Source organism: Pan troglodytes, chromosome 19 (assembly GCF_028858775.2).
Source record: "Pan troglodytes isolate AG18354 chromosome 19, NHGRI_mPanTro3-v2.0_pri, whole genome shotgun sequence".
Classification (NCBI taxonomy): domain Eukaryota; kingdom Metazoa; phylum Chordata; class Mammalia; order Primates; family Hominidae; genus Pan; species Pan troglodytes.
Window position 1 is genome coordinate 20,802,131 of NC_072417.2, and position 24,250 is coordinate 20,826,380.

At 45.3% G+C, this 24,250-nt stretch overlaps 2 protein-coding genes across 39 annotated transcripts in view; one reads left to right on the forward strand and one right to left on the reverse strand.

Annotated features, from left to right (window-relative positions):
- Positions 1–23,920, reverse strand: part of MYL4 (myosin light chain 4) — a 34,393-nt gene extending 10,473 nt beyond the window's left edge. For 3 of the 10 annotated variants that reach the window (XM_054671302.2, XM_054671299.2, XM_063798392.1), the window contains exons 1-2: positions 23,801–23,920; positions 3,712–3,868 (exon numbers count right to left, since the gene is read on the reverse strand). In XM_054671302.2, coding sequence (XP_054527277.1) covers positions 3,712–3,834 — 123 coding nt within the window. In that variant the 5' untranslated portion in view covers positions 3,835–3,868; positions 23,801–23,920. The other 7 variants (XM_009431867.5, XM_063798395.1, XM_054671298.1 and 4 more) reach the window with 6 other exon arrangements.
- An 18-nt stretch (positions 23,921–23,938) lies between these two features.
- CDC27 (cell division cycle 27) overlaps positions 23,939–24,250 on the forward strand; it is a 69,092-nt gene continuing 68,780 nt past the window's right edge. For 26 of the 29 annotated variants that reach the window (XR_010152810.1, XM_063798389.1, XM_001173731.8 and 23 more), the window contains exon 1: positions 23,987–24,126. Coding sequence is in view for 12 of the 29 variants with exons in the window: in XM_001173731.8 (XP_001173731.1) it covers positions 24,100–24,126 (27 nt within the window). In the remaining 17 variants the exon portion in view is untranslated. Of the gene's footprint in view, positions 24,127–24,250 lie in introns of all 29 variants that reach the window. The other 3 variants (XM_511624.9, XM_009431857.5, XM_063798391.1) reach the window with 3 other exon arrangements.

Consider the following 24,250-nt stretch of genomic DNA (forward strand, 5'->3'; position numbering starts at 1 on the left):
GAAAGAAAAATTCCCTGGATAATTCTAGAACCTACATGGACTGCCTATTGTAATGCCTCCGGGTCTGAGGTAAATTCTTCATCCTAGCCACCCACAAACTGCCCTCACTGTTGCCCCTTCAATCTCTTCCTAGTCCATAGTCCTCTGACAAGCTGCACTTCTGCCCTCTTTGGGCACCACCACTCCCCACACTCGGACTGCTCTTTCTATTTGATTCTGATTTTAAATCCACTCCCTTCAATGAAGGCTTCCCACACCGCATCCCACTCCAACCCCTCCTTCAGCACATATCCCTCGTTAAGTACAACTTATAAGAGGCCGTTGGTTTGTACTGAGCTCCTACACTAGGACCAACAGACCAAACCAAAATAGATTCACTCATGCTGAAGTTCCATGTCACCAAGCTGAAACTAAGTTGTTCATCTGATTTTCCAAGAAATCAGGAAAGTAAGAGATAATAGCCAAATCCCCAAACATGACAGTTTCAGCCAGCTTGATGAGAAAGTGCCATCTGCTTTAACCTTTACAAGAAAAGTAACTTTGCAATGAACAATTTGCATTTTGCTCTCATTTCTGCTTACCTCAGCCTTTCTTTGTCTATAATACCACCTCCTCTGCTCGGCTCATTGTTGCCAGATTCTAGACTCAAACATAAAAGCCAATTCAGATCTTTAAACTAAAATGCCTTCTAATTTTGTCTTCTGACACACTCTTAGGCACTCTGGGACAGCAAGAGCAATTGGCATGGGCCCTCCACGCTTCCTAATTGTTTCCAGTCATGCCTTTACGTGCACTCTGTCTCCTTGAAGCCACTGCTCCCTCAGGCAAGGATTCTTGTTATTGTTCACTGAAATGCTCAGTACATAGTAGGCACTGAAAAAAATTTGTTGAATGAAGTAATACATTTTAGATTTCCCCCATATAATGCATAGTAATTTAATGCTGAGTACAGAAGAGGAGAGTGAATAACAATGGCCAAGCATAAGTCATCATTTTATTTTATTTTTTATTCTTATTTTTTGAAATGGAGTTTCGCACTTGTCACCCAGGCTGGAGTGCAATAGTGTGATCTTGGCTCACTGCGACCTTCGCCTCCCAAGTTCAAGCGATTCTTCTGCCTCAGTAGCTGAGATTACAGGCACCCGCCATAACGCCCAGCTAATTTTTGTATTTTTAGTAGAGACAGGGTTTCACCATGTTGGCTAGGCTGGCCTCGAACTCCTGACCTCAGGTGATCCACCTGCCTCGACCTCCCAAAGTGCTGAGATTACAGGCGTGAGCCACCACACCCAGCCCAAGTCATCATTTTGATTTAAGATCTTGTATGTTACCTCATGGTCCTTATGCACCCCACCCCACCCCATCCCATCCCATCCCCTCTCCACTGATGGTGGTTCCAATCCTGGAGCCTCTTCTTCAAGTGCCGTCATTCCTAGTCCTAATTCTGCTGCTGCTTGTGCTGTGCCCATCCTGTCTCATCTCCGAGAACTGACCTCCATTCATGAGGACCCAGAGATGGCAGCCATGAGCTGGGGATAGGTTGGGGCAGTGGGGAGTTAACTGGGTTGGAAAGAAAACTAGTTGTGGCTAGGAATAGACTGCCAAAAGTAGGGGGTGGTCAGAAAGTTAAAGGAACCCCCTAGATGGGGTGAAGGATGCTCTGCATTCACTCTGAGGAAAAGGCACAGTTTGCCTTACTTTACAATGCTTTAAGAACCAGGAATAAACATGTAAGAGCAATTAATGTAAAAACTTAAAATCTCAATAGACGTGGTCATAACTACACACACTGGGCTTAAGTTTGCTTCTGTTCTATCTTCGAATCTTTTTTATAATTTATTTATTTATTTGTAGAGACAAGGATCTTGCCATGTTGCCCAGGCTGGACTCAAATGCCTGGCCTCAAATTACCCTCCCGCCTCAGCCTCCCAAAGGGCTGGGATTATAAACATGAGTCACCTCATCTGGCTTCTGCTCTGTCTTGGAGTAAAGAACCTTCTAATCAAAAGAACTGGGTAAGTATAACACAATAATAGGGAAAATGTCTCTCATAAAAGATACCTATTTTTTTTCTACTTCAAAGCAACTTCAACAACCCCCATGAAGATGCAGATATGGAAAAGAGGATTGCAACCAGGGGTGCAATTTCTCACGGGTGAGAAATTGAGAGAGGAGAGTGAATGAAAGAAGTGACAGGCCAAGGGAAGGACACCAGTTTGATGCCACTAGGCAGCTGTTGCCCAGACACCAGGGACAAGGCCTGGCAACCCACCCAAAGGCACAGTGCTTTATGGGAACAAATCAGAAATAAAGGCGAGGAGGGATCCTGAAGGGTGAAATAGTCAGCTTTTCCTTCCAGGCTCAGCTTGTAAATGGAGTGATGTATGACCTAGAAAACCTGCAGGTGTTTTCAGGGTCCTACAGTAGCCTCAGTTTCCCCAGAGTGAGCCATAACCAAGCTCAGAAAAGGGGCAATTGCCTCCATCTCTTGGCTAAGCAGTTCCACCTTAACTCCTGTCCCTTGCGGGGACTGGGTCTTTGGCATAATACTTGTAGGGTTATCCCGGCTGTGGGTATGAGAGGAATCCTCAGAGGGCAGGGAGGTCATACAATTAGAGCTCTGGGTTTTAATTTCCCTGCCTGCTTGTCACAGAACCTTGTCCTGTGCTCTTATTTTGACCTGATCCCTCACCACCCCCAGCCCTGTCCTAAGGCTGAGATACCTGGGGGCTCAGCACTCCCAACCTGTTATTAATAGCTCTTCATACCAGTAGCCACTTGACCTTTTCCACTCTGGTGCCAAGGCTTAAAACTGCTCCTCTTCAGAGGTCTCTGGCCCCCTCCCTCTTCAGCCCACCCCTCTCCCACCAGTTCCATTCCTTCAGCAGCTGGGCCAGAGAGCTGGGAGGTCTAAAATGACTGAGTCAGCATGCAGGGCCCACACCAGCTCCAGGGAGAGGAATGTTTTGTGTGAGGAGAGCAGGGTGGGGCAAAGGAACCAGGCCCAGCTTCCTGACCCGGTTGGAGAGAGGGTCTCAGCCCAGGGTGGGCCAGTCCTCTGCATGCTACAGATAGGAACCCAGGCTAAGGCCACAGAAGGAAAGGCCCGTCTGGGTAAGGAAAGAGAGAGAGGAATCCAGGCTCCTCTTACCTTAACCACAACCTCCTTCCCACCCTGCCCTCACCTGCCGTAAGAGTGTTTGTGAGTGAAGCCTTTCCCAAACTGCCATGCACAGGGAGGATATTCCCTGACTGTTTATATCACTTACTCCAAGTTACACTGGCAGCTGCCATGATGTACACTGGCAGCTGCCATGATGTGTCTGTTCTCCATAAAGATATCCCACTACCTCCTAGGAAAAGGCTAGTCTGTTTTACTTTGCTATGGTGGTCCTCATAATGCCTTATAAAAGGGTGGATGGATGGTTGGTTGTACCTCCCCCCATTCCCAACTTAGCTGCACAAATCTAGGGTAGCAGGACAGGGCTCCCTCAAAGCAGCACCTCATTCTTGACGGAAAAGGTTTATGACTCAATCTCCCCCTCATCAGCCCCAACACCCACTCCACTGCCCCATAGGACTGCGATCTGGGGCTTGGACACCCTAGTCCTCATCCCAGTCCAGCCCACATAAAGTAGATCGCTAAGCTCCAGAGCAAAAGGACTCTGAATGTCATCCCCACCTCTATCCCAATGGCTGAGCCTCACTTACCTTTACACTCTTGGGGTCAAAGGCAGGTTCCTTGGGAGCCTCAGGAGCTGGGGCAGGGGCTGGTGCAGGGGCTGGAGCTGGCTTGGCTGCCTCCTTCTTAGGCTCAGGCTTCTTGGGAGCCATGTTGTCTTGTTGGGATCTTTGGCAGAGGAGTGATCTAAGAAGAAACCAAGAGACGTGGCGTCTGGGAGATGAGATAGGAGCCTGGGCCGCCTCCCTTCCCTTTTATCCTGGGCAGGAGCCCCCACAGAGGGGCTGGGTGAAAGCAAGAGCAGCTGCTGCTGACTATAAAAGGAAGAAACGCCAGCAGGGTACAGCTGACAACTGTGTATTGTCACCAGGTTTGGGGCCACCAGCCCCCTCCCCTTCATGCCACAGCTCTCTCTTCACCTCTAGGACAGGCTGATCCCTTCCTGCCAATTGGTGGAAACCCAGAAGGACCAGGGAAACAGACCTTCTCAAATATGCCGGAGCAGCCAGAGAGATGAGCTGACTTGAGCAGTTGATAAGCCTCACACAAAGCCCAGGGGAGGGTGAGGCTTTTTTTAGCCCCTCCCGAGCAGAGGCAGCCCACTGCACATTCCTTCTAAGCCAAGATCCTTTAAGCTGAGAGCCACTCTGGGCCCTCAGCTCTGCCTAGAGGCCCAACTCTCCAGGCATGGAGCTCTGAAGCAACAGCTGGTCCAGCCAACCCACACTGCGCCACACCCTCCCAACTCACAGGATGAAAGCCTCCATTTTCCAGAGCAGGCATCCCAGGAACTCCACAGACCTCAGATCCCTAGATCTACCCCCTTACACACAACCTCAGTCATTCATTCAACAAGTAGTGAGCACTGAACCCATGCCTAGGCACCTAGGAGAGAAGCAGAGAGATGTGGTAGAAAGTCGAGGAGACTGAGGGTCAGAAAACTTGGGGTTTAGTTTTCACTTTACCTCTAACTCATTCTGTGCTCTGTGTGTGTGTGTGTGTGTGTGTGTGTGTGTGTGTGTGTAGTGCTTACTACTATCAGTACCAGGAACTGTTAAGTGCTATTCATATAAAATCTCATTAAATCTTCACCATGATCCTATAAGGTAGATACTATTTTGTTTGTTTGTTTGTTTTAACAGAAACAAGGTATCGCTCTGTTGCTCAGGTTGCAGTGCAGTGGTGCAATCACAGCTCACTGCAGCCTCGTCTTTCCTGGCTCAAGCGATTCTCCCACCTCAGCCTTCCGAGTAGCTGGGACTACAGGTGCACACCAGCACACTTGGCTAATTTTGGGGGAGTTTTTTTGTTTTTTGTTTTTCAGTAGAGATGAGGTCTTGCTAAATTGCCCAGGTTGGTCTTGAACTCCTGAGCTCAAGGGATCCACTAGCCTCGGTCTTCCAAAGGGCTGGGATTATAGGCATAAGCCGCCATGCCAGGCCAGGTAGATACTATTATTATTTTCATTTTACACATGGGGAGATTGAGACTAAAACTGGATGAACAACTTGGCCAAGGTCACTCAAATAATTAGCTATAAGCTGGGATTAGATGTAGATATGTCTGAGTCTAAAGCCTATGCTTGAATAATGTATATGATAATCCAGTTGTCGGGGAGAGACATACAAGTTTCTGCATTTATTGGAGGAGTCAGGATGGATACACGCTGAACTGTTAACAGAGACACCTCCGGGGACCTGGGGGGTAAGGGTGGGAGGATAACAGCAATTTGCAGTTTTTTACTTTTTTCACTTCCTGTATTAATGGAAATTTTTATAACGAGCATTTACTGTTTATGTAAAAAAAACTTTGAAAGTCAACAAAATAATTCAGAAAAATAACAACAAAAAAGCTTATGTATCCACTACACAAAACTGCTTTGTGCTGAATCTTTAGACTCTACAGTTCAGAGGAAAAGAGGAATAAAGCTGAGAGAGGCAAAAAAATCACTTTGCCTTTCTAGGCCCAGTTTCCTCACCTGTAAAGCAAGATTGCTAGACTACAGAATCCTGGTTGCTGTTAGCTCCTAAGCCTGCAATTCTGGGTGCCCTGGAGCCCACATCTGCCCATTTCCCAGCTCTCTAACTACAGGTTCCATGCCCCAGATCATTGCCTTCAGAGCCAGAAGGACCCTTAGAGATCATCTGGCCCCATCCTGTTTTACAGGCAAGGAATCTAAGGTCCAGGGAAACGTTTAAGTTGCCTCAAGACATTCAGCTACTTATAGGCAGAGCTGGGCCAACTAATTCTGTTTCCCAGGGTGCAGTGCTCTCTGTAGCACACTGCTCTTCACTGCTCCTCCTGTAGCCTATACACGCTCACTGGTGGTGACAGAGAAGCCCTCAAAGGAAACGGGCAGGAAAAAGGGCCAGGACTTGCTCAAGGGAATACTAGAACGAGACCAGGGCCCAGATTCTAGCCCAGCCCTGGTCCTGAGCTGGGATGGTGGCTCCTTTGCTCTGTGCACCTCACCTCCTCCCCTCATCTTCTGCCTCACCTCTCTTCCTTGCCGGCTACCAAACTTGATCCCTTGTACCTTCGCTCGCACTCTTCTATAATCCCTGCCAGTCCTCTCCCTGACCTACCCCATTCCCCACAGGGGTTGGGAGTTCAGGTTGTTGGTGACGAGGAAAGAGAAAAAGTGGAAGCCCAGGCCCTCCTCCTTCTCCACCTCCACCTGCATCCCTTCCTGGACTGCATCCTGCGGAGTTTGTGCAAAAATATACAAACTGGGATTTCTGTAAAGAGCTGCAGGATAGAAGCTGGGAGACCCAGGCACTAGTCCTGACTCTGCCAGCCACTTCCTCTCTCTGGGCCTCAGCTTGCTTATTTTAAAAGGAAAAACAATCAGGAGACTTTCAAACCATGTTCAACAGAATCCTGAGACTAGCAATCTTGCTATCTTGCTTTATAGGGTGACATGCTTCTGGCTGCAGGGTACGTAGAAAGGCCAGACCTTGGAGCTCCTTCCACCACCATCACTTCAGTCACCACCACTCCTGTGTTTTACATACTGGAGCTCCCAGTATGTAAAACAGTATCATTTTCTAATGGTTCCGTGGCTTAAAATTTTTTTAAATAATCACTGAATGACACATGCCCCCTTCCAGTTAAAACACACACGCACACACAACAAGTTAGTATTATGTTATTGTTGTAGTTATTCTACAAAGATGTATGATCCTCAGAAGAAAAAGCTGGAAGGTTGTTCTTTCCTTTTCTTCTTTTCCTTTTTTCCCCCATCCCACTCCCCTTTCTTTTCTAAATTCTAAGAAGCAAAATATCAGGTCTGCATGGGAACAGAGCTATGAGGTTAGAAAGCTGGGAAAGCCGAATGGGGCTCCGGAGACATCCAAAATCACGCAAATACTGTGGACTCTGGAGGTAGACAGTGATGGGTCTGAAGCCTGGTTTTGCCACTTTCTAATCTAGGCCTTAGTAGCCTCAGGACCTTTGAGGGTAAACATTTCCTTTTCAAATTGTCATGAGATTTGTATGAAATAATGTTAAGTAAGGCACTGCAAACAACCTCTGCCATGTAGGAAACATTCGAAGATGTTCATTTCACTTTCCTTTGCCAAGCAGGTTGAAGCTAGAGGTGCATTCAGGCTTCCCAGATTTGGAACTTCCAGAGAGAGGTCCACATGAGAAAGGGACAAGGTAAGGTGACAGTGGCTAAAGGGATTTTAAGGTGTGGGATTAGGAATGAGGAAGAGGTGGAAAGGAATGGAAGCGGGGGGAAGGGCAGCAGCTGGGAACTCATGGTGTAAAATATTTGTGGCTCAGAAAGCATGTGGCAGGTCTCTAGGGCCAGGCAGCCTGTCTGACGGAGAACACTCGGAGAAGGCATGCCCAACCACCTGAAACCTTAGGCACAGGAGCCCCCGCAGGGGAGGAGACGCTCCTCAAATCAGTTTCGGATTCGTTTTCAGCAGCCCCAGTGAAAAAAGTGCCTGGCACTTCAGAAACAACTGGAGGAGAGCTGTGGTTTCAGGGAAAGAGCCATGCATGAAGAAGCAACATATCAACCCCTGGCCTTGTTTTTACTAAAATTCATGACGCCACGCTTCATTAGAGCCCAGTAACTGGAGTCCGAGCTTCCATCGTCTTATGGTCTTCATTCTGTTTCATGGCCAGTAACTTTCACCTTCAAATCTTACCAATCGAGAGCATCCTTCCCAGGGCCTATGACACAGACTTGCCCTACAATATGTGTTGGCCCATCAGAGCCAAGGAAAGAAGGAGATGTAGTAGTGTGAAGAGGCAAGTATGGCAGTGGGTACTGGCAGCCAAACAACTTTCTCTGGGAAGCATCTGGTGGTTTCTGAGCCAGAGTTGCTGAGGCTCACCCAAATGCTCCCATGAGGGACTTCCAATTCAGCAGATTGAAAACACAAGACAGAATTTAGCACCAACCGGTTTACATCAGATGTCAAATTCGGACACAAATGCACAAAGGAGAAGTGACATCAGCCCTCATTTGGGCTGAGCTCGCAAACACTCACTCCTCGTCCTCCCTTCTTCTCTAACCACACAGAGCCTGTCTGTGTCCTGCTCAGAGAGAGGTCCATTAGAGTCTCCTGCCTGGGATCAAATGCTGCTGACAGCTAGCCTGGCTGTTAATGCCTTGTTCCTGTCACCCTCTCTCTCTCTCCTCTGACCAATGTCTCATAAGCCTGGACATCACAGGGCAATGCCCTGGCCAGCACTTTGTCAATCGTCCCCATAGAGAGTACTGGGTAATTTGGGTTTCACTGCAAGGCAAAGGTTAAGAAGGCTGACTCATGAATCAGACTGCCTGGTTTAGAGTCCTGGCTTAGTTAGTTAACTTTTTTTTTTTTTTTTCGAGACAGGGTCTCACTTTGTCACTCAGGCTGGAGTGCAGTGGTGAAACATAGTTCATTGCAGCCTCCATTTCCCTGGTTCAAGTGATTCTCCCGCCTCAGTCTCCCAAGTAGCTGGGACTACAGGTGCACCCTACCACACCTGGCTACTTTTTAACTTCTTCATGCCTCAGTTTTCTCATCTGTAAAATGTGGCTGTTATAACTACAAGGTAGTTGTGAAGATTAAATGAGTTAACACAGGTGGCACATGTAGAATAAAGTGTCTAGCACAAAGCAACTACTCAAGATCTTTAAGCTTGGATCCTGATGGAACTACTGTGACCATGGCTCCCTATCCCAAGATCACCCGCAGAAGAGTTACAAAGAGAAAATATCAAGAAATGAAGAAAACCTCGAGAAACCCCTTGGGTGAAGGAGAGGACCTTGTTTTGAATTGGTGTGTGTGGTAGAAGGGTGGCTTTGATTAGAGGCAGGAAGTGGCCAGGCACAGCTGTGGAATGATTAAAAAAAGAAAAGGAGCTCTCAGGGTTCTGATCTCCCTTTTCCTCCACCACTGTCTTATGACAAACGGTGCTACTCCCTCACTCGCCATGACTCAAACTGTGGTCCGGGTGTTGGTAAGAGTAACAGCAAAGCACTGGAGATGCACTGTGCTTGTGATCAAAACAGGTAAGGGGGCAACCCAACTTTAGACAGATGTTCCCCCTCCTTAGCCCTCTAAATTTCCAGGGCATGTGAACTATACTCTAAGAAGTGTTTTGGCCACAGACACGGTGGCTCATGCCTGTACTCCTAAGGCTGCTTTTCCCTGATCGGAGGGCAAAGGGTGAAGCCCTGACATGGAGAGTTATTTTATGAGTCTGAGCATGACACACTTGGGAGTTTGGGAGCCAAGGGTTCTCGGTTTTAGGGCTCATTCACCCCCAGCCTTCAACCTCTAAGCTCAATGGCACTAGTATGCATTGTTGGACAGAACAACCTGTATGGCCAAGGACAAAATAACAAGACACCTGAATAGCACAATTCATCCGAAAGGATATAACTTACTTGATTACACAGTGTAACTTAAGTGGAAATATGACAACAGATGGACCAAGATTTTAAAAGTAGCCCAAAAATCATGCTAAAAGAGATAAACGAAAATATTACTAATATGACACCAGGACAAGAAAATGTAAAGAACAAACAGAATATCAACTATAAAAAGTATAATAGATGAAATAAGAAAAAATATTTTTAAAAAACAAGCAGATATCTTATGTATGAAAAAGTAATCACCAAAATAGAGCACATAATAGATTTGAAAAGTGGCAGAATAGATATAGCTGGGAAACAAATTAGGGAATTGAAAAACAAGAGAGACTATCTCCCAGAAGAAAAAAAGAGGGCAAAGAAATAGAAAACATAAAAGAAAAGCTAAGAGATATGGAGGATAGTACGTTTACATTTAATTGACAATTTAAGAAAAGGGATATGAAAGATAGAAGTCGAAATGTTTTAGCCCAGTATTCCCAGCACTTTGGGAGGCTGAGGCAGGCAGATCACTTGAGGTCAGGAGTTTAAGACCAGCCTGGCCAACATGGTGAAACCCTGTCTCTACTAAAAATACAAAAATCAGCTGGGCATGGCAGTGCATGCCTGTAATTCCAGATACTCAGGAGGCTGAGACAAGAGAATTGCTTGAACTAGGGAAGCAGGGCTGCAGTGAGCCGAGATTGTACCACTGCACTCCAGCCTGGGCAACAGAATGAGACTCTGTCTATAAGTAAATAAATAAATAAATAAATTTAAGCTTCAAGGAAAGAAAACATCTCTGACTTATCTAGATAGGTGAAAGAATTTATGCTCAAATTGAAACCTTTCACAATACAAATCAATATACATTATTTCAATGTAAGTATGCAGAAGATTCTAATTGTAATAAACAGTATTATGTAAATTGGCTACAAAAACAAGAAAAGTTTAAATAATGCTTTGTTGATATTACTAAATTTAGAGTTGCTTTTGTTGATATTAATAAATTTAGAGTTGCTTTTTCAATTTATACAATACCTCTTTGAATTTCATGTTAATGATACTGAGTTGACACAAGAGTTAGTGAATTTACTTAATTTGGACAGATGTAGTTTTAAAACTGATATGTTTTTGCTTCAAAGTCAAGTCAATTCTGCTAAAATAAATATGACTAATATGACTAATATGAAGTAGTTTTGTCAGTTTGCATGTAAACATTAAAGAAAAATACTTTTTTGATATTTGATTATTAGAAAACTTTTAAGTATGCTTGGGACAACTTAGGTATATGAATCTACTTTTTCGACTGTGCATTTTATGAAATCTAAATAGAGATTAAGTGTTTATAATGAAAATTTACCATCCGAATTGAGATATGCTATAACAGTAAAATACATACTGGATTTTGAAGTACAAAAAAAGAATGTGGGCCAGGCACAGTGGCTCATGCCTGTAATCCCAACACTTTGGGAGGCCAAGGCAGGTGGATCACTTCAGGTCAGGAGTTTGAGACCAGCCTGGCCAACATGGTGAAACCCCTTCTCTACTAAAAATACAAAAATTAGTTGGGCGTGGTGGCACGTGCCTGTAATCCCAGCTACTCGGGAGGCTGAGGCAGGAGAATCACTTGAATGCCAGAGGTGGAGATTGCAGTGAGCCGAGATCGAGCCACTGCACTCCAGCCTGGGTGACAGAATGAGACTCCATCTCAAAAAAGAAGACAAAGAAGAATGTAACATATCTCATATTGATTACATGTTGAAATGATAACATTTTGGGTGTATTGAGCTAAATATTATTAAAATTTTTAATAATACACACATACTAGAAGCATTACCCATTATCCAAGAACACATACAAACAAAAAAATACACATTAAAAGTATTCAATAATTGCCTAGAGTGGGTGTGGTTTGGATGGCTGGGTCAATGAGATAAAAGAAAATAAATAAGTAATCCGGCCAGGCGCAGTGGCTCACGCCTGTAATCCTGGCACTTTGGGAGGCCGAGGCGGGCGGATCACCTGAGATCAGGAGTTTGAGACCGGCCTGACCAACATGGAGAAACCTCGTCTCTACTAAAAATACAAAATTAGCCAGGTGCTGTGGCTCATGCCTGTAATCTCAGCTACTTGGGAGACTGAGGCACGAGAATCACTTGAACCTGGGAGAGGCGGAGGTTGCAGTGAGCAGATCGTGCCATTGCACTGCAGCCTGGGCAACAAGAGCAAAACTCCGCCTCAAAAAAGAAAAAAAAAAAGAAAAGAAATAAGTAATTAAACAAGAAAGGCGTTGCATGGACCACTGAAGAAAGAAGGCCATAAATCAGGAGAATGATTAACCCAATCCTCTGTATATAAGAATCCTTCCCACCAAGGAGGGAGGAAAAAAAAAGCAATGAATCACCTGAAGGCTCAATAATTCATAAGGCCCAGAACACCAAAAATGAAAGCAGAAAAGGAGGGGAAAGGTGTCTAAAATCAAAGTTCAAGGACCACAGTAAAACTAGCTATCACAACACTTTATTTTTTACTTATTTATTTTTTGAGACGGAGTCTCACTCTGTCACCCAGGCTGGAGTGCAGTGGCTCGATCTCGGCTCACTGCAACCTCTGCCTCCCTAGTTCAAGCGATTCTTCTGCCTCAGCCTCCTCAGTAGCTGGGATTACAGGTGCCCGCCACCATGCCCAGCTAATTTTTGTATTTTTAGTAGAGACAGAGTTTCACCATGTTGGCCAGGATGGTCTCAAACTCCTGACCTCAAGTGATCCACCGGCCTTGGCCTCCCAAAGTGCTGGGATTACAGGAATGAGCCATAGCGCCCAGCCAACACTTTAAATCATCCTCTCAAACTTCATTTCCTTGACTGCTTTAGCATAGGTGGAGAATGCTATATGTTCAGCCTCATCACTCAATTGTTTAAGTGGTTGAAGCTCATTTCTGTACTGCAATCAAGGCAGTGCTGTCTAGTGACATATGTTTGAACTGAATCCTGTGAGAAGGACACTGGGAGGGAGCCTGCCTAAGGTGGGTTAGAGTCTACCTAGGGATCTAAAGCAGAGGGCAGGATAGCTGGTGTTTGGCAGAGATTTATAGTTGCAAAGCAGCAGAGAGCAAGTTGGAATCCTCACCAGTCATCCAAACTGCATCATCCCAGATATGCTAACAGCTACAAGGAACTTCAGAGGTCCAGAGAGAAGGGGGTGACTTGCCCAACGTCACACTGAGTTATGACCGACCTGAGACTAGAATGCAGGATGCTAAGACAACCGTGGGAGCTGGCAGAACTGACAAAAGGGTTCTCTGACGGAGAAGCCTAGCTCCCAAGGGGGCAAGGAAGCAAGGAGACATCAGTAGAAGAGACGGCCCTGGAACCCACAGCATGGGTATCTCTCAGTAAGCAAAAAGAGCCCAAATCCTTTCTCAGCAATTGGGGATATATTTTTAATGCTAAAGATTATTCTTTCTTCTCAGTTTCCCTTTCCACTGACTTCCTCTTTTACTTCTTGAATTCTGACTTCCTCTCTAGCACACCACCAGTGACTTCCCTGTGACTAGATCTAGTGTGCTTGTCTTGGGCCTTCTCTGCTATGCTTGTAACACCAAAATTCTGCCACCAACTCTCCTCTCCCTCATTCAGATTACTCTCATTCATTCATTCAACTAACACTTATTGAGGCCAGGCGTGGTGGCTCACATCTATAATTCCAGCACTTTGGGAGGCCAAGGCAGGTGGATCGCTTGAGCCCAGGAATTCAAGACCTGCCTGGGTAACATGGCGAAACCCTGTCTCTACAAAAAAAAAAAACCACAAAAATTAGCCAGGTATGGTGGCACATGCCTGTAGTCCCAGCTACTCCAGAGGCTGAGGTGGGAGGATCGGTTGAACCCAGGAAGCAGAGGTTGCAGTGAGCTGAGATGGCGCCACTGCTTTACAGCGCGAGTGACAGAGACCCTGTCTCAAAAAAAAAAAAAAAAAAAAAAGACTTTACTACAACTAACATGTATTGAGCACCTACAATATGCAGGTACTTTTTTTTTTTTTGAGACAGGGTCTCCAAGAAGCTGGGATTACAGGTACACATTTGTTAATGTAATGCCTTGTAAAATCTTTGTGAAACTATTTATCATTATATTAAAACTACGTATTTGTATGTCTGCATCCTCTACACCAGTGAGCTCCTTGGGGCCAGGAATGGTCTCTTATTCATCTTAGTAGAAGTACCTGCAGGCTGGGCACAGTGGCTCATGCCTATAATCCCAGTACTTTGGGAGGTCAAGGCGGGAGGATCGTACAACTGAAAGAAGGTGCGCAACTAAAAGATGCTTTTAGTTCTGCCTGAAAACTCTCTCTCTCCAGTCCCAAATTCTTTCCTTGTTTGTTTATTTGTTTTTCTGGGTTTTTTTTTTTTTTTTTTTTTTTGAGACAAAGTCTTGCTCTATCTCTCCAGCTGGAATACAGTGGTATAATTTTTTTTTTTTTGAGACAGAGTCTCGCTCTGTTGCCCAGGCTGGAGTGCAGTGGCACAGTCTTTGCTCATTGCAAGGTCCACTTCTGGGGGTCACACCATTCTCCTGCCTCAGCCTCCCAAGTAGCTGGGACTACAGGCGCCCGCCACCACGCCCGGCTAAATTTGTATTTTTTTTTTTTTTTTTAGTAGAGACAGGGTTTCACCTTGTTAGCCAGGATGGTGTTGATCTCCCAACCTCGTGATCCGCCTGCCTCGGCCTCCCAAAGTGCTGGGATTACAGGTGTGAGCCACCACGCCTGGCCATACAGTGCTATAATTTTAACTCACTGCAACTTCGAACTTCTAGGCTCAAGAGATCCTCCCACCTCAGCCTCCCAAGTAGCTAAGACTAGAGGCATACACAACCATGCCCGGCTAATTTTTTTTATTTTTTTTGTAGAAATGAGGGTCTCTCTTTGTTGCCCAGGGTGTTCTCGAACTCCTGGCCTCGAGTGATCCTCCTGACCTTCCAAAGTGCTGGGATCACAGGCATGAGCTACTGCGCCTGGCCAAGCTTCACGTTTTCAATTAACCTTTGGATATTTCTCATCTGAGGCTCTCCCAACTCAGTCTGGTTTAAACCTAGATCAGCCTCTATCTCCCAAATCACATATCTGTAACAAAAACAAAGTCTATTCAAGACAGCTACGGTGTATACTGAATACTAAAATATAATCAATCTGTGTTTAATCCATTGCTCTGCAATTTACCTAGAGAAAAAATGAGGCTGCTTAGAGCCTAGTTAGAAAAGAGAGAAGCAAATAATCTATTATTTGGTGGGCATCGACTCCAGATGCTATAGATATTTTTTATCTAGTAGTCAGGTATATACGTCACTTCTGAGGAAAAAAAGAGATGACAGCCACTAAGATCATTAAATTTACTCTTTTTGTTCTAAGTCTGTACTCAGTAAGCAGTCTTCTGGTTAGAATCTGAATGCCTTCAGGTCAAGGAATTGGATAAGAATATTTCTCATTTTAAGTTAGTAACTCGAAACTGTTTAAATTTTCTATCTTTTTTCAGATTCAACCATCTAAGATCCTAGAATAGTGAATATTCAGAGTTGCCCAGACTCCCTGGCAGCCTCTCTGCTGCATTCCTAGCCCCTAGTCTTTCTCTCCTCCAATGCACATAATCCTCAGCTGTTAGCATAATCTTTTTCAAATTCTGGTCTCATGAGGTCACTCTCCAGCTCAATCATCATCAACAGCTCCTTTGGTCTATTTTATCAAAACTAAAGTCATCAGCCAGGAACCCAAAGGTTTTTATCAGCTGTCCCCAACACCACCATTTCAACCAAGCTTATACAGCCTCCAGTCCAGACAAGCTAATTTGCTTATAGTCTTCTGCCTTTATTACAGTTGCTCCCCACCATCAGTTGACAATATCAAGTCAAAAATGCATTTAATACACCTAACCTACTGAACATCATAGTTTAGCAAAGCCTACCTTAAACGTGCTTAGAACACTCACCTTAGCCTACAGTTGGGCAAAGCTATCTAACACAAATCCTATTTTATAATGAAGTGCTGAATATCTCATGTATTGAATACTGTACTGAAAGTGAGACACAGAATGGTTGTATAGGTATCTGAAGTACAGTTTCTACTGACTGCACATTGCTTCTACACCATCATAAAGTCAAAAAATCATAACTTGGGGGCTGTCTGTAGTTTATTTCCCTGTGCTTTTGAGTCAGCCCTAGGCGCCCTAGTCATACGCCATTTAGCACATCTCGGAGCTCATCTCAATCAAGATGCATTTTCTGAATAGTCTCAAAACTTCAGATACTGCCTTGACTTTAAATCCCTTAAGGATTTGGCCGGGTGCGGTGGCTCATGCCTGTAATCTCAGCACTTTGGGAGGCCAAGGCTGGCAGATCACGAAGTCAGGAGATCGAGACCATCCTGGCTAACACGGTGAAACCCTATCTCTACTCAAAATACAAAAAATTAGCCAGGCGTGGTGGCGGGTGCCTGTAGTCCCAGCTACTCGGGAGGCTGAAGCAGGAGAATGACATGAACCCGGGAGGTGGAGCTTGCAGTGAGCCGAGATAGCGCCACTGCACTCCAGCCTGGGCGACAGTGCGAGACTCTGTCTCAAAAAAAAAAAAAAAAAAAAAAAACCCTTTAAGGATTTATGTGCAAGACCAGCATGTTCTCTGGGCCCAGAAAGGGGGAGTCAAAAAAAAAGCATCATGTTTAGATCAGTGAGATGAAATTAAGTCATCAAGTCATTCAATCATCAGATATTTCAAAAATATTTATATATTTACAATATTTTAATGAAACAAGAGCGAAATATTATAATATTTTAGCAAAACAACAACAGCAAAAAATATTTATATATTTTATAATATTTGTGCAGGGCACTGAACTAGGTGATGGGGACATAATGTTCAAACCAAGGTCCCTGCCTTCAATGCAGCTTATATTAAACAAATACGATTAAAATTACCATACATACTATGAAAGAAAAGAACAAAAATGGCATGAGAGAGAATAACAGGCTGGAGCTAAGAATTTAAATTAGGTAGGTCTAGGAATATTCTGAGGATGTGATACTGAAGCTGAGGCTTGAAGAATAAATAGAATTTCACTGGTCAAAGAGTAAGGGAAATGTATTTCAGGAAGAAAGAATAATATGTAGAAAGACTTCCACTTTAATCACTCAGTCAATATATTTCTTAAGAATTTTCTACATATGTGGTGTTTTTCAAAGAACAATATACAGAAATATAAGACTTGGCCCTTGCATTAGGGAGACAAGACATAAACAGAATAATCAATTATATAAGTCTACCTGGGCTTGCCATAACAACATACCACACACCGGGTGGCTTGAACATTAGAGATTTATTTTCTCATGGTTCTGGAGGCTAGAGGTCCATGATCGAAGTGCTGGCAAAACAGATTCTGGTGAGGGCTCTCTTCCTAGATGTTGGCCTTTTCCCTGTGTCCTCCTATGACCCTTCTTTGGTGAATGCCCACAGAGAGATCAAACTTTCCTGTGCGTCTTTTTATAAGGACACTAATTCTGTCAGATCAGGGCCCCATCTTTATGATATCATTTAACTTTAATCACTTTCTTAGAGACCCCATGTCCAAATACAGCCACACTAGGGGTTAGCTTCAACATATGAATTTTGAGGAGATGCAACCAGTCTATAACATCAATCAACAAACAAAAATAATACTAGGAACACAGTGAGTTTATTCTATTCATTCATTAAACAAATAATACTAAGTTCCCATTAGATGCCAGATACTGTACTAAGTGTTGAGAATACACAGGGAACAAGGCAGACAGGGCTTCTGCCCTCATGGAGCTTATAGGCTAGACCAGAAGTAGACAATTAAACAGATAATTAATTACAGCAAAGAGTGATGAGAGTAATGACAAGTCTGGTAGCACTAGAGTAACAGCAGGGAGAGCCAAGCTATCCCAGAGGAGCAGAAAAGGCCTGGAAGAAGTATATTTGGAGGATAAGCAGAGCTAGCCAGATGAAGAATAGAATTAAGATGAAGAGTGGAATTAAGAGGGTTCTGGGGAGAGTGCAGTACATGCAAAGCCTGTGAGGCAAGAGAGTGGGTGACTTTGGGAGGCCATGGCAGGCGGATCACCTGAGATCAGGAGTTGGAGACCAGCCTGGCCAACATGGTAAAACCCAGTCTCTACTAAAAATACTTGGCTGGGCACAGTGGCTCACACCTGTAATTCCAACACTTTGGGAGGCCAAGGCGGGCAGATCACCTGAAGTCGGGAGTTCGAGGCCAGCCTGACCAACATGGAGACACCCCCGTCTCTACTAAAAATACAAAATTAGCTGGGCATGGTGGTCTATGCCTGTAATCCCAGCTACTTGGGAGGCTGAGGCAGGAGAATCGCTTGAACCCGGGAGGCAGAGGTTGCGGTGAGCCAAGATCATGCCATTGCACTCCAGCCTGGGCAACAAGAGCAAAACCCCGTCTCAAAAAAAAAAAAAAAAAAAATTAGCCCACTGTGGTGGCATGCACCTGTAATCCCAGCTACTTACTTAGGAGCCTGAGGCAGGAGAATTGCTTGAACCCGGGAGGCAGAGTTTGCAGTGAGCCGAGATTGCACCATTGCACTCCAGCCTGGGTGACAACAGTGAGACTCTGTCTCAAAAAAAAAAAAAAAAAAAAAGTTCCATGAAGGGGCTGGGCACCGTGGCTCACGCCTGTAATCCCAGCACTTTGGGAGGCTGAGACGGGTGGACCACTTGAGCTCAGGAGTTCGAGAAGAGCCTGAGCAACATGGCAAAACCCCGTCTCTACAAAGGATACAAAAAATAGCCAGGCGTGGTGGCATGCACCTGTAGTCCCAGCTACTTGGGAAGCTAAGGTGAGAGGATCACTTGAGCCTGGGAGGTTAAGGCTACAGTAAGCTTCCAACCTGGGTGGAACACGGAGACCCTGTCTCAAAAAAAAAAAAATTATATGTAGTTGGAAGGTGGACTATAAAGGAGAGATGAGTGAGATAAGGCTGAATAAAGAGGCAGCTACTAGACCTGAAGGTAAGTCCTGAATTTGGGGGATGGGGGAAGACAGGGAGAGGAGTCCTAACATGATCAGACTTATTTTTGGAGGTAGGTAAGATACAGGAAGGAAGAAACATGAAGATATATTTAGGAGGTAAAATTGGCAGGTCATTGCGACTAGATATTGGAGTTGTAGAGTCAAAATATGCCACACTGATATATGCCACTTTGGCATAAGGATTATTTTGAGAATAATATACACTTGAAAAACAGCATATGCAAGAAGAGCACTCTGGCCTCCCTTTTTCTTACTGAAACCAGGAGATAAAACTCCATGTGAAAGATGCCCTCCTTGTACCAGGAGAAAGCCATTCTTATCACCAGAGACAGCTGAGGCTGGGAAGAAATCTGTACAAACCTTGTTAAACTAACCCTTATCTAATCTTTTGGGCAATGGAAAAGATGGTGATATCTTAAACTGGGATAGGAAATATTTTAAGAGAATGAGGGGTTCCATTCCGAACAAAGTACCTATGAGACATCCAGATAAAGGCGTCCTCTTGGCAGTTAGTCATTTGGGCCTGGAGCTCTAAAAAGTAGTCTGGCTGGAGATACAAATTTTTCAAACCATTTGTAGATGAGAAACTGGGGCCACAAGAATGGATAGGGGCGGGGTATGGTGGCTTACGCCTGTAATCCCAGCACTTTGGGAGGCCAAGGTGGGTGGATCACCTAAGGTCAGGAGACCAGCCTGGCCAACATGGCGAAACCCCATCTCTACTAAAAATGCAAAAATTAGCCTGGCATGGTGGCGTGTGCCTGTGGTCCCAGCTACTCGGGAGGCTGAGGCAGGAGAATTGCTTGAACCTGGGAGGTGGAGGTTGCAGCGGGCTGAGATCACACCACTGCACTCCAGCCTGGGTGACAGAGTGAGACTCTGTCTCAAAAGAAAGGAAAGAGAAAGAAAAAGGAAGAAAGAAAGAAAGGAAGGAAGGAAGGAAAGAAAGAAAGAAAGGATGGTTTTGCCTAAGAAGAATGTGTAGGGTGGGTGAGAAGAAGGCCTAGAACATGTCCTTGAAGCACGCTTAATATTAAAGGGGCTGGCAGAGGAGCTGCAAAGGAAACCGATTAAAAAACAGAGCAGTAGGCCAGGCGCAGTGGCTCATGCCTGTAATCCCAGCATTTTGGAAGGCTGAGGCAGGCAGATCACTTGAGGTCAAGAGTTCGAGACCAGCCCAGACAACATGGCGAAACTCCGTCTCTACTGAAAATACAAAAATTAGCTGGGTGTGGTGACGCACACCTGTAAATTCAGCTACTCAGGGGGCTGAGGCAGGAGAATCGCTTGAACCCAGGAGACGGAGGCTGCAGTGAGCCGAGATAGCGCCATTGCACTCCAGCCTGGGTGACAGAGCGAGACTCTCTCAAACAAACAAACAAACAAAAACAGAGCAGTAGGAGGAAAGCTAGGAGATGGTGTCATTAGAGAAGCCAAAAGAAGAGGATCATTTGACCAAAGAGTAAACATGGTGAGGGTGGGGTGGGGGTGGTGGGGTGCAAGGTCAGGTAAGGAGGCCATAAAACCACACGCAACAGGGACAAAATGAAGGGTACAGACAAGGAGGACTGAAAGACTTCAGGAGAGTACACTTACTCTGGGCTATGTTTCAGTGGGACCTACATTTTGCTACTGATATCACGTCTAGCTTTTTGAATAGTTCCCTAAATGCCAGCCTCCAAATCTGACTGAATATGAAATAGATCAAGAAGCAGGCTTAGGAGAAAAAATAATTTTCCAATTCCATTTTTGGAATAATGCTGTTGTAACCCAACTCCACTCACTAGCCAAACATATTGGATAACGGATGACAGCAGGATGCCCAAGTGGTTGATGAATAGCGAGTCTAAGTAGGTCAATTAGGAGCAGAGAAGGAAGTAAAAACACTCCAAAATACCCCATCAAAGTACTTCAAACAATGTGGCTTTGCTGTGGATGAGTAGAAACCACAACAGATGTATTAGCCTGGTCAACAACAATCAGAAAGGAGATGCTTTTTTTTTTTTTTTTGAGACACAGTCTTGCACTGTCACCCAGGCTGGAGTGCAGTGGCCCGATCTCAGCTCACCGCAAGCTCCGCCTCCCGGATTCACGCCATTCTCCTGCCTCAGCCTCCCCAGCAGCTGGGGACTACAGGTGCCCACCACCACGCCCGGCTAATTTTTTGTATTTTTAGTAGAGATGGGGTTTCACTGTGTTAGCCAGGATGGTCTCGATCTCCTGACCTTGTGATCTGCCCGCCTTGGCCTCCTAAAGTGCTGGGATTACAGGCGTGAGCCAACGCGCCTGGCCTTTTCTTTTTTTTGAGACGGAGTTTTGCTCTTGTTGCCCAGGCTGGAGAACAATGGCGCAATCTCAGCTCACCGCAACCTCCACCTCCCAGGTTCAAGCGATTCTCCTGCCTCAGCCTCCCAAGTAGCTGGGATTACAGGCATGTGCCACCACGCCCAGCTAATTTGGTATTTTTAGTAGAGACAGGTTTTCTCCATGTTGGTCAGGCTGGTCTGGAACGCCTGACCTCAGGTGATCCGTCTGCATTGGCCTCCCAAAGTGTTGGGATTACAGGCGTGAGCCACCTCACCCAGCCAGGAAATGCTCTTTTTTAGGTTAAAAAAAAGAAAAAAGGCTTTAGGCAAATTCTAAGCCTATAAGCCAGAGTGCCAAGCATCAGAGGCTCTTTAAATGCTGACTCTAGAACCATAATTTCACAAAGTATCATCTTTATGTATCCTCTGTGGTAAGGTCCTATATTTAGGTTTACAAAACTCTGCTGCACACATACAAGACTTGGGTTGGCAGCATGTTGTGTGAAAAAGAGCTGAGTCCGTAAATGACCACACAAGTTTAGCATGAGCAAACAGTGTCATGTGACTGCTAAAAAATGTAAATACAGGCTGGGCACAGTGGCTCACACCTGTAATCCCAGCACTTTGGGAGGCCGAGATGGGTGGATCATGAGATCAGGAGTTTGAGACCAGCCTGGCCAACATGGTGAAACCCCGTCTCTACTAAAAATACAAAAATTAACCGGGCGTGTTGGTGCGCACCTGCAATCCCAGCTACTCGGGACGTTGAGACAGGAGAATTGCTTGAACCCCAGAGGCGGAGGACGCAGTCAGTCGAGATTGCACCATTACACTCCAGCTCTGGGCAACAGAGCAAGACTCAGTCTCGGAAAAAAAAAAATGTAAATACAACTGTAGTCCACTTTAATAGACGTGTCCATATAATAATAGTCCAACTGCATTCTGAATTATTCAGAATAAATCTGGAGTACTGTGTTCAGTTGAAAGGGTCACATTTTAAGAGTGATAGCTCTTACTTATCCCTTTCTTTCCATTCCCAATCTTAGATACTCTCATCTCATACCTAGCGTGGTAGATTGTTTCCAAAGATGACCCAAAAACTCCTCCCATGGCACACGCCCTTTGTGGTGTTACTTTGCCACTCTTCCCATTAAGAAGTAGACTATTTCTCCTGGTGAATCCAGGGTGGCTCTGAGTCTTACTCTGACCAACAAGAAGTGATGCTCACAGGCCTAGGCCTAAGGGACCTCACAGCTTCTATTTTTGCGCACTTTGTTGTCAACCACCAAGTCAAGAAGCTGGAGCTAAACTACTGACTCATAAGAGGCCAGTGTGAAAAGAGAGGTCATGCAGAGGAGAAATGAAGGACCCCGCCAATAGCTACCACTGACACCCTAGACATGTGAGTGAAGCCATCTTGAATCTTTCAGCCCTAGCCAAGCCAGTGCTGGTGATGTTCTTCTATATCTGTGTGACTGTCCAATATGGCAGTCACTAGCCACATACAGGGCTACTGAATCCTTGGAATGTGGCTAGGGCATCTGAAGAACTTCATTTTTAATTTCATTTTAACTTAAACTTTAAATAGCTAATGGCTACTTTCCAGGCCAGTGTAAAAGTCTGTTACCACTCAAGTCATCCAGCATAATCCCGCTAAAGCAACTGGGCACAGGGCAGCCAAAAATCATCTTAGCACCTGCCCTTTAGGGGCTATAAGTATATATACAGTGACAAGAGAAGGCGGTGGAGAAGGATGCAGTGTAGCTCTGTCAGCCTTGTTTTTAAAAATGAAAGAAAAAATATCTCCCTCTAACATCACCCAAAGGGAAATTTCCAAGCAATGGAATATATCATGATTCTCACATCTAGCCTAGAGAGCTCCTGACTAGAAAAGTAACTTTCAAAAACTGTTTCCTCATCTGCTGAAAAACAAAATTTAAACAGTCCCCTGGTTCACTCTTTTTGGGGGGAGAGGGGGAGCAGAAAGGAAATATGAGAGAGTCTACATTGCATGCTAGACACGGCCACATTTATAATACATCGAATTCTCTCAATCCTTTTTTTTCAAACTAAGCGAACATAAGTTCAGAGAGGTAATTTGCCAAGGACCTATGACTAGTTAGTGCTAAAGATAAAATTCAAAACCAGGCCTCTGAATTTCCGACCCCCTACTCTTCCCACCACAGCGGAATGCCTCACCTATCAAAAATAAAAATTTCTAATGGCCTATTGAGCTTTTCCATGATCTCTTCACCTAAGTAACTATTTCCAATTAATGCCTTCTTAGCAGACTGATCCCATTTTTCCTCCCTTCACTTTCCTATACTTCTTTTTCCTCTAATTTTACCCATCCTTCAAACTCCATTTTAAACTTTTTTTTCCTTCCATAGAACTTTCCTTATCTTAACACAATTGCCCTCTCTGAATTTTTATATTACTTATAATAGGCACCATATAATATAGCGTTCTCTGTTACACTGCTTTTCCCTTAAATAGACCTTAATCTCCTTGAAGACAGAAGCTATCCTATGTCTTTGGGGAGTGGCAATCTTTCCAAATTTCTTTAGCTTTCCCCCAGAGCCGTGAGTAGATACTTCTGGAATGGACGAATGATCTAAACTCAATAGACAAATACTTGTTGATTCATTAAAGACAGCCCCAAACTCTGCTGTTTTACCCTTTGCTTCATAATCTACAGCACACCAATTAATCCAAAAGGGCTGAGAGGCTAATCCACACCGCAGCCCCGCCACGTAACGCTACCCGCCCGCGCTGTCACGCCACGCCCAGCCTGCTGGTTGCAGATTTGGCGTAGCCCAACCCTGGGACGGCCGATTGGGCGTGGTGTGCGTGGCTGAAGGCGTGGCTGAGAAGAGAAACCTACGCTTTGGGTCAGACTCGGTAGTTTCCGGTAATCTTCGACAATTTCCGGCAACGGTTTTCTCTCTCGTCGACCAACCTCGGGTATTTCCGACTCCCTTCGGGCTTTTCCGTCTGGTTCCCGCTCGGCTTTCTCCACTTCGGGTATTCCCGTGTCCCGCTCGGAAGCACTCGGCAATCGCTCGGCCTCCCCCATCCCCCGGTAACGGTCGCTGGTGAGTTTAAATGAGCCGGGGCTGGCCGGGCCGGAGCCGCTACAGGGGGGGCCTGAGGCACTGCAGAAAGTGGGCCTGAGCCTCGAGGATGACGGTGCTGCAGGAACCCGTCCAGGTAATGATAACCTTCTTCTCTGGGGCTTGGCTGGCAGCCTCGGTCGGGAAGCAGCAGCGTAGGGCCACTCCGCGGCCTGGTGCGGCCTAGGCCCGGCTGCTTCTCCCGCCTCCCCTGCTGCCGT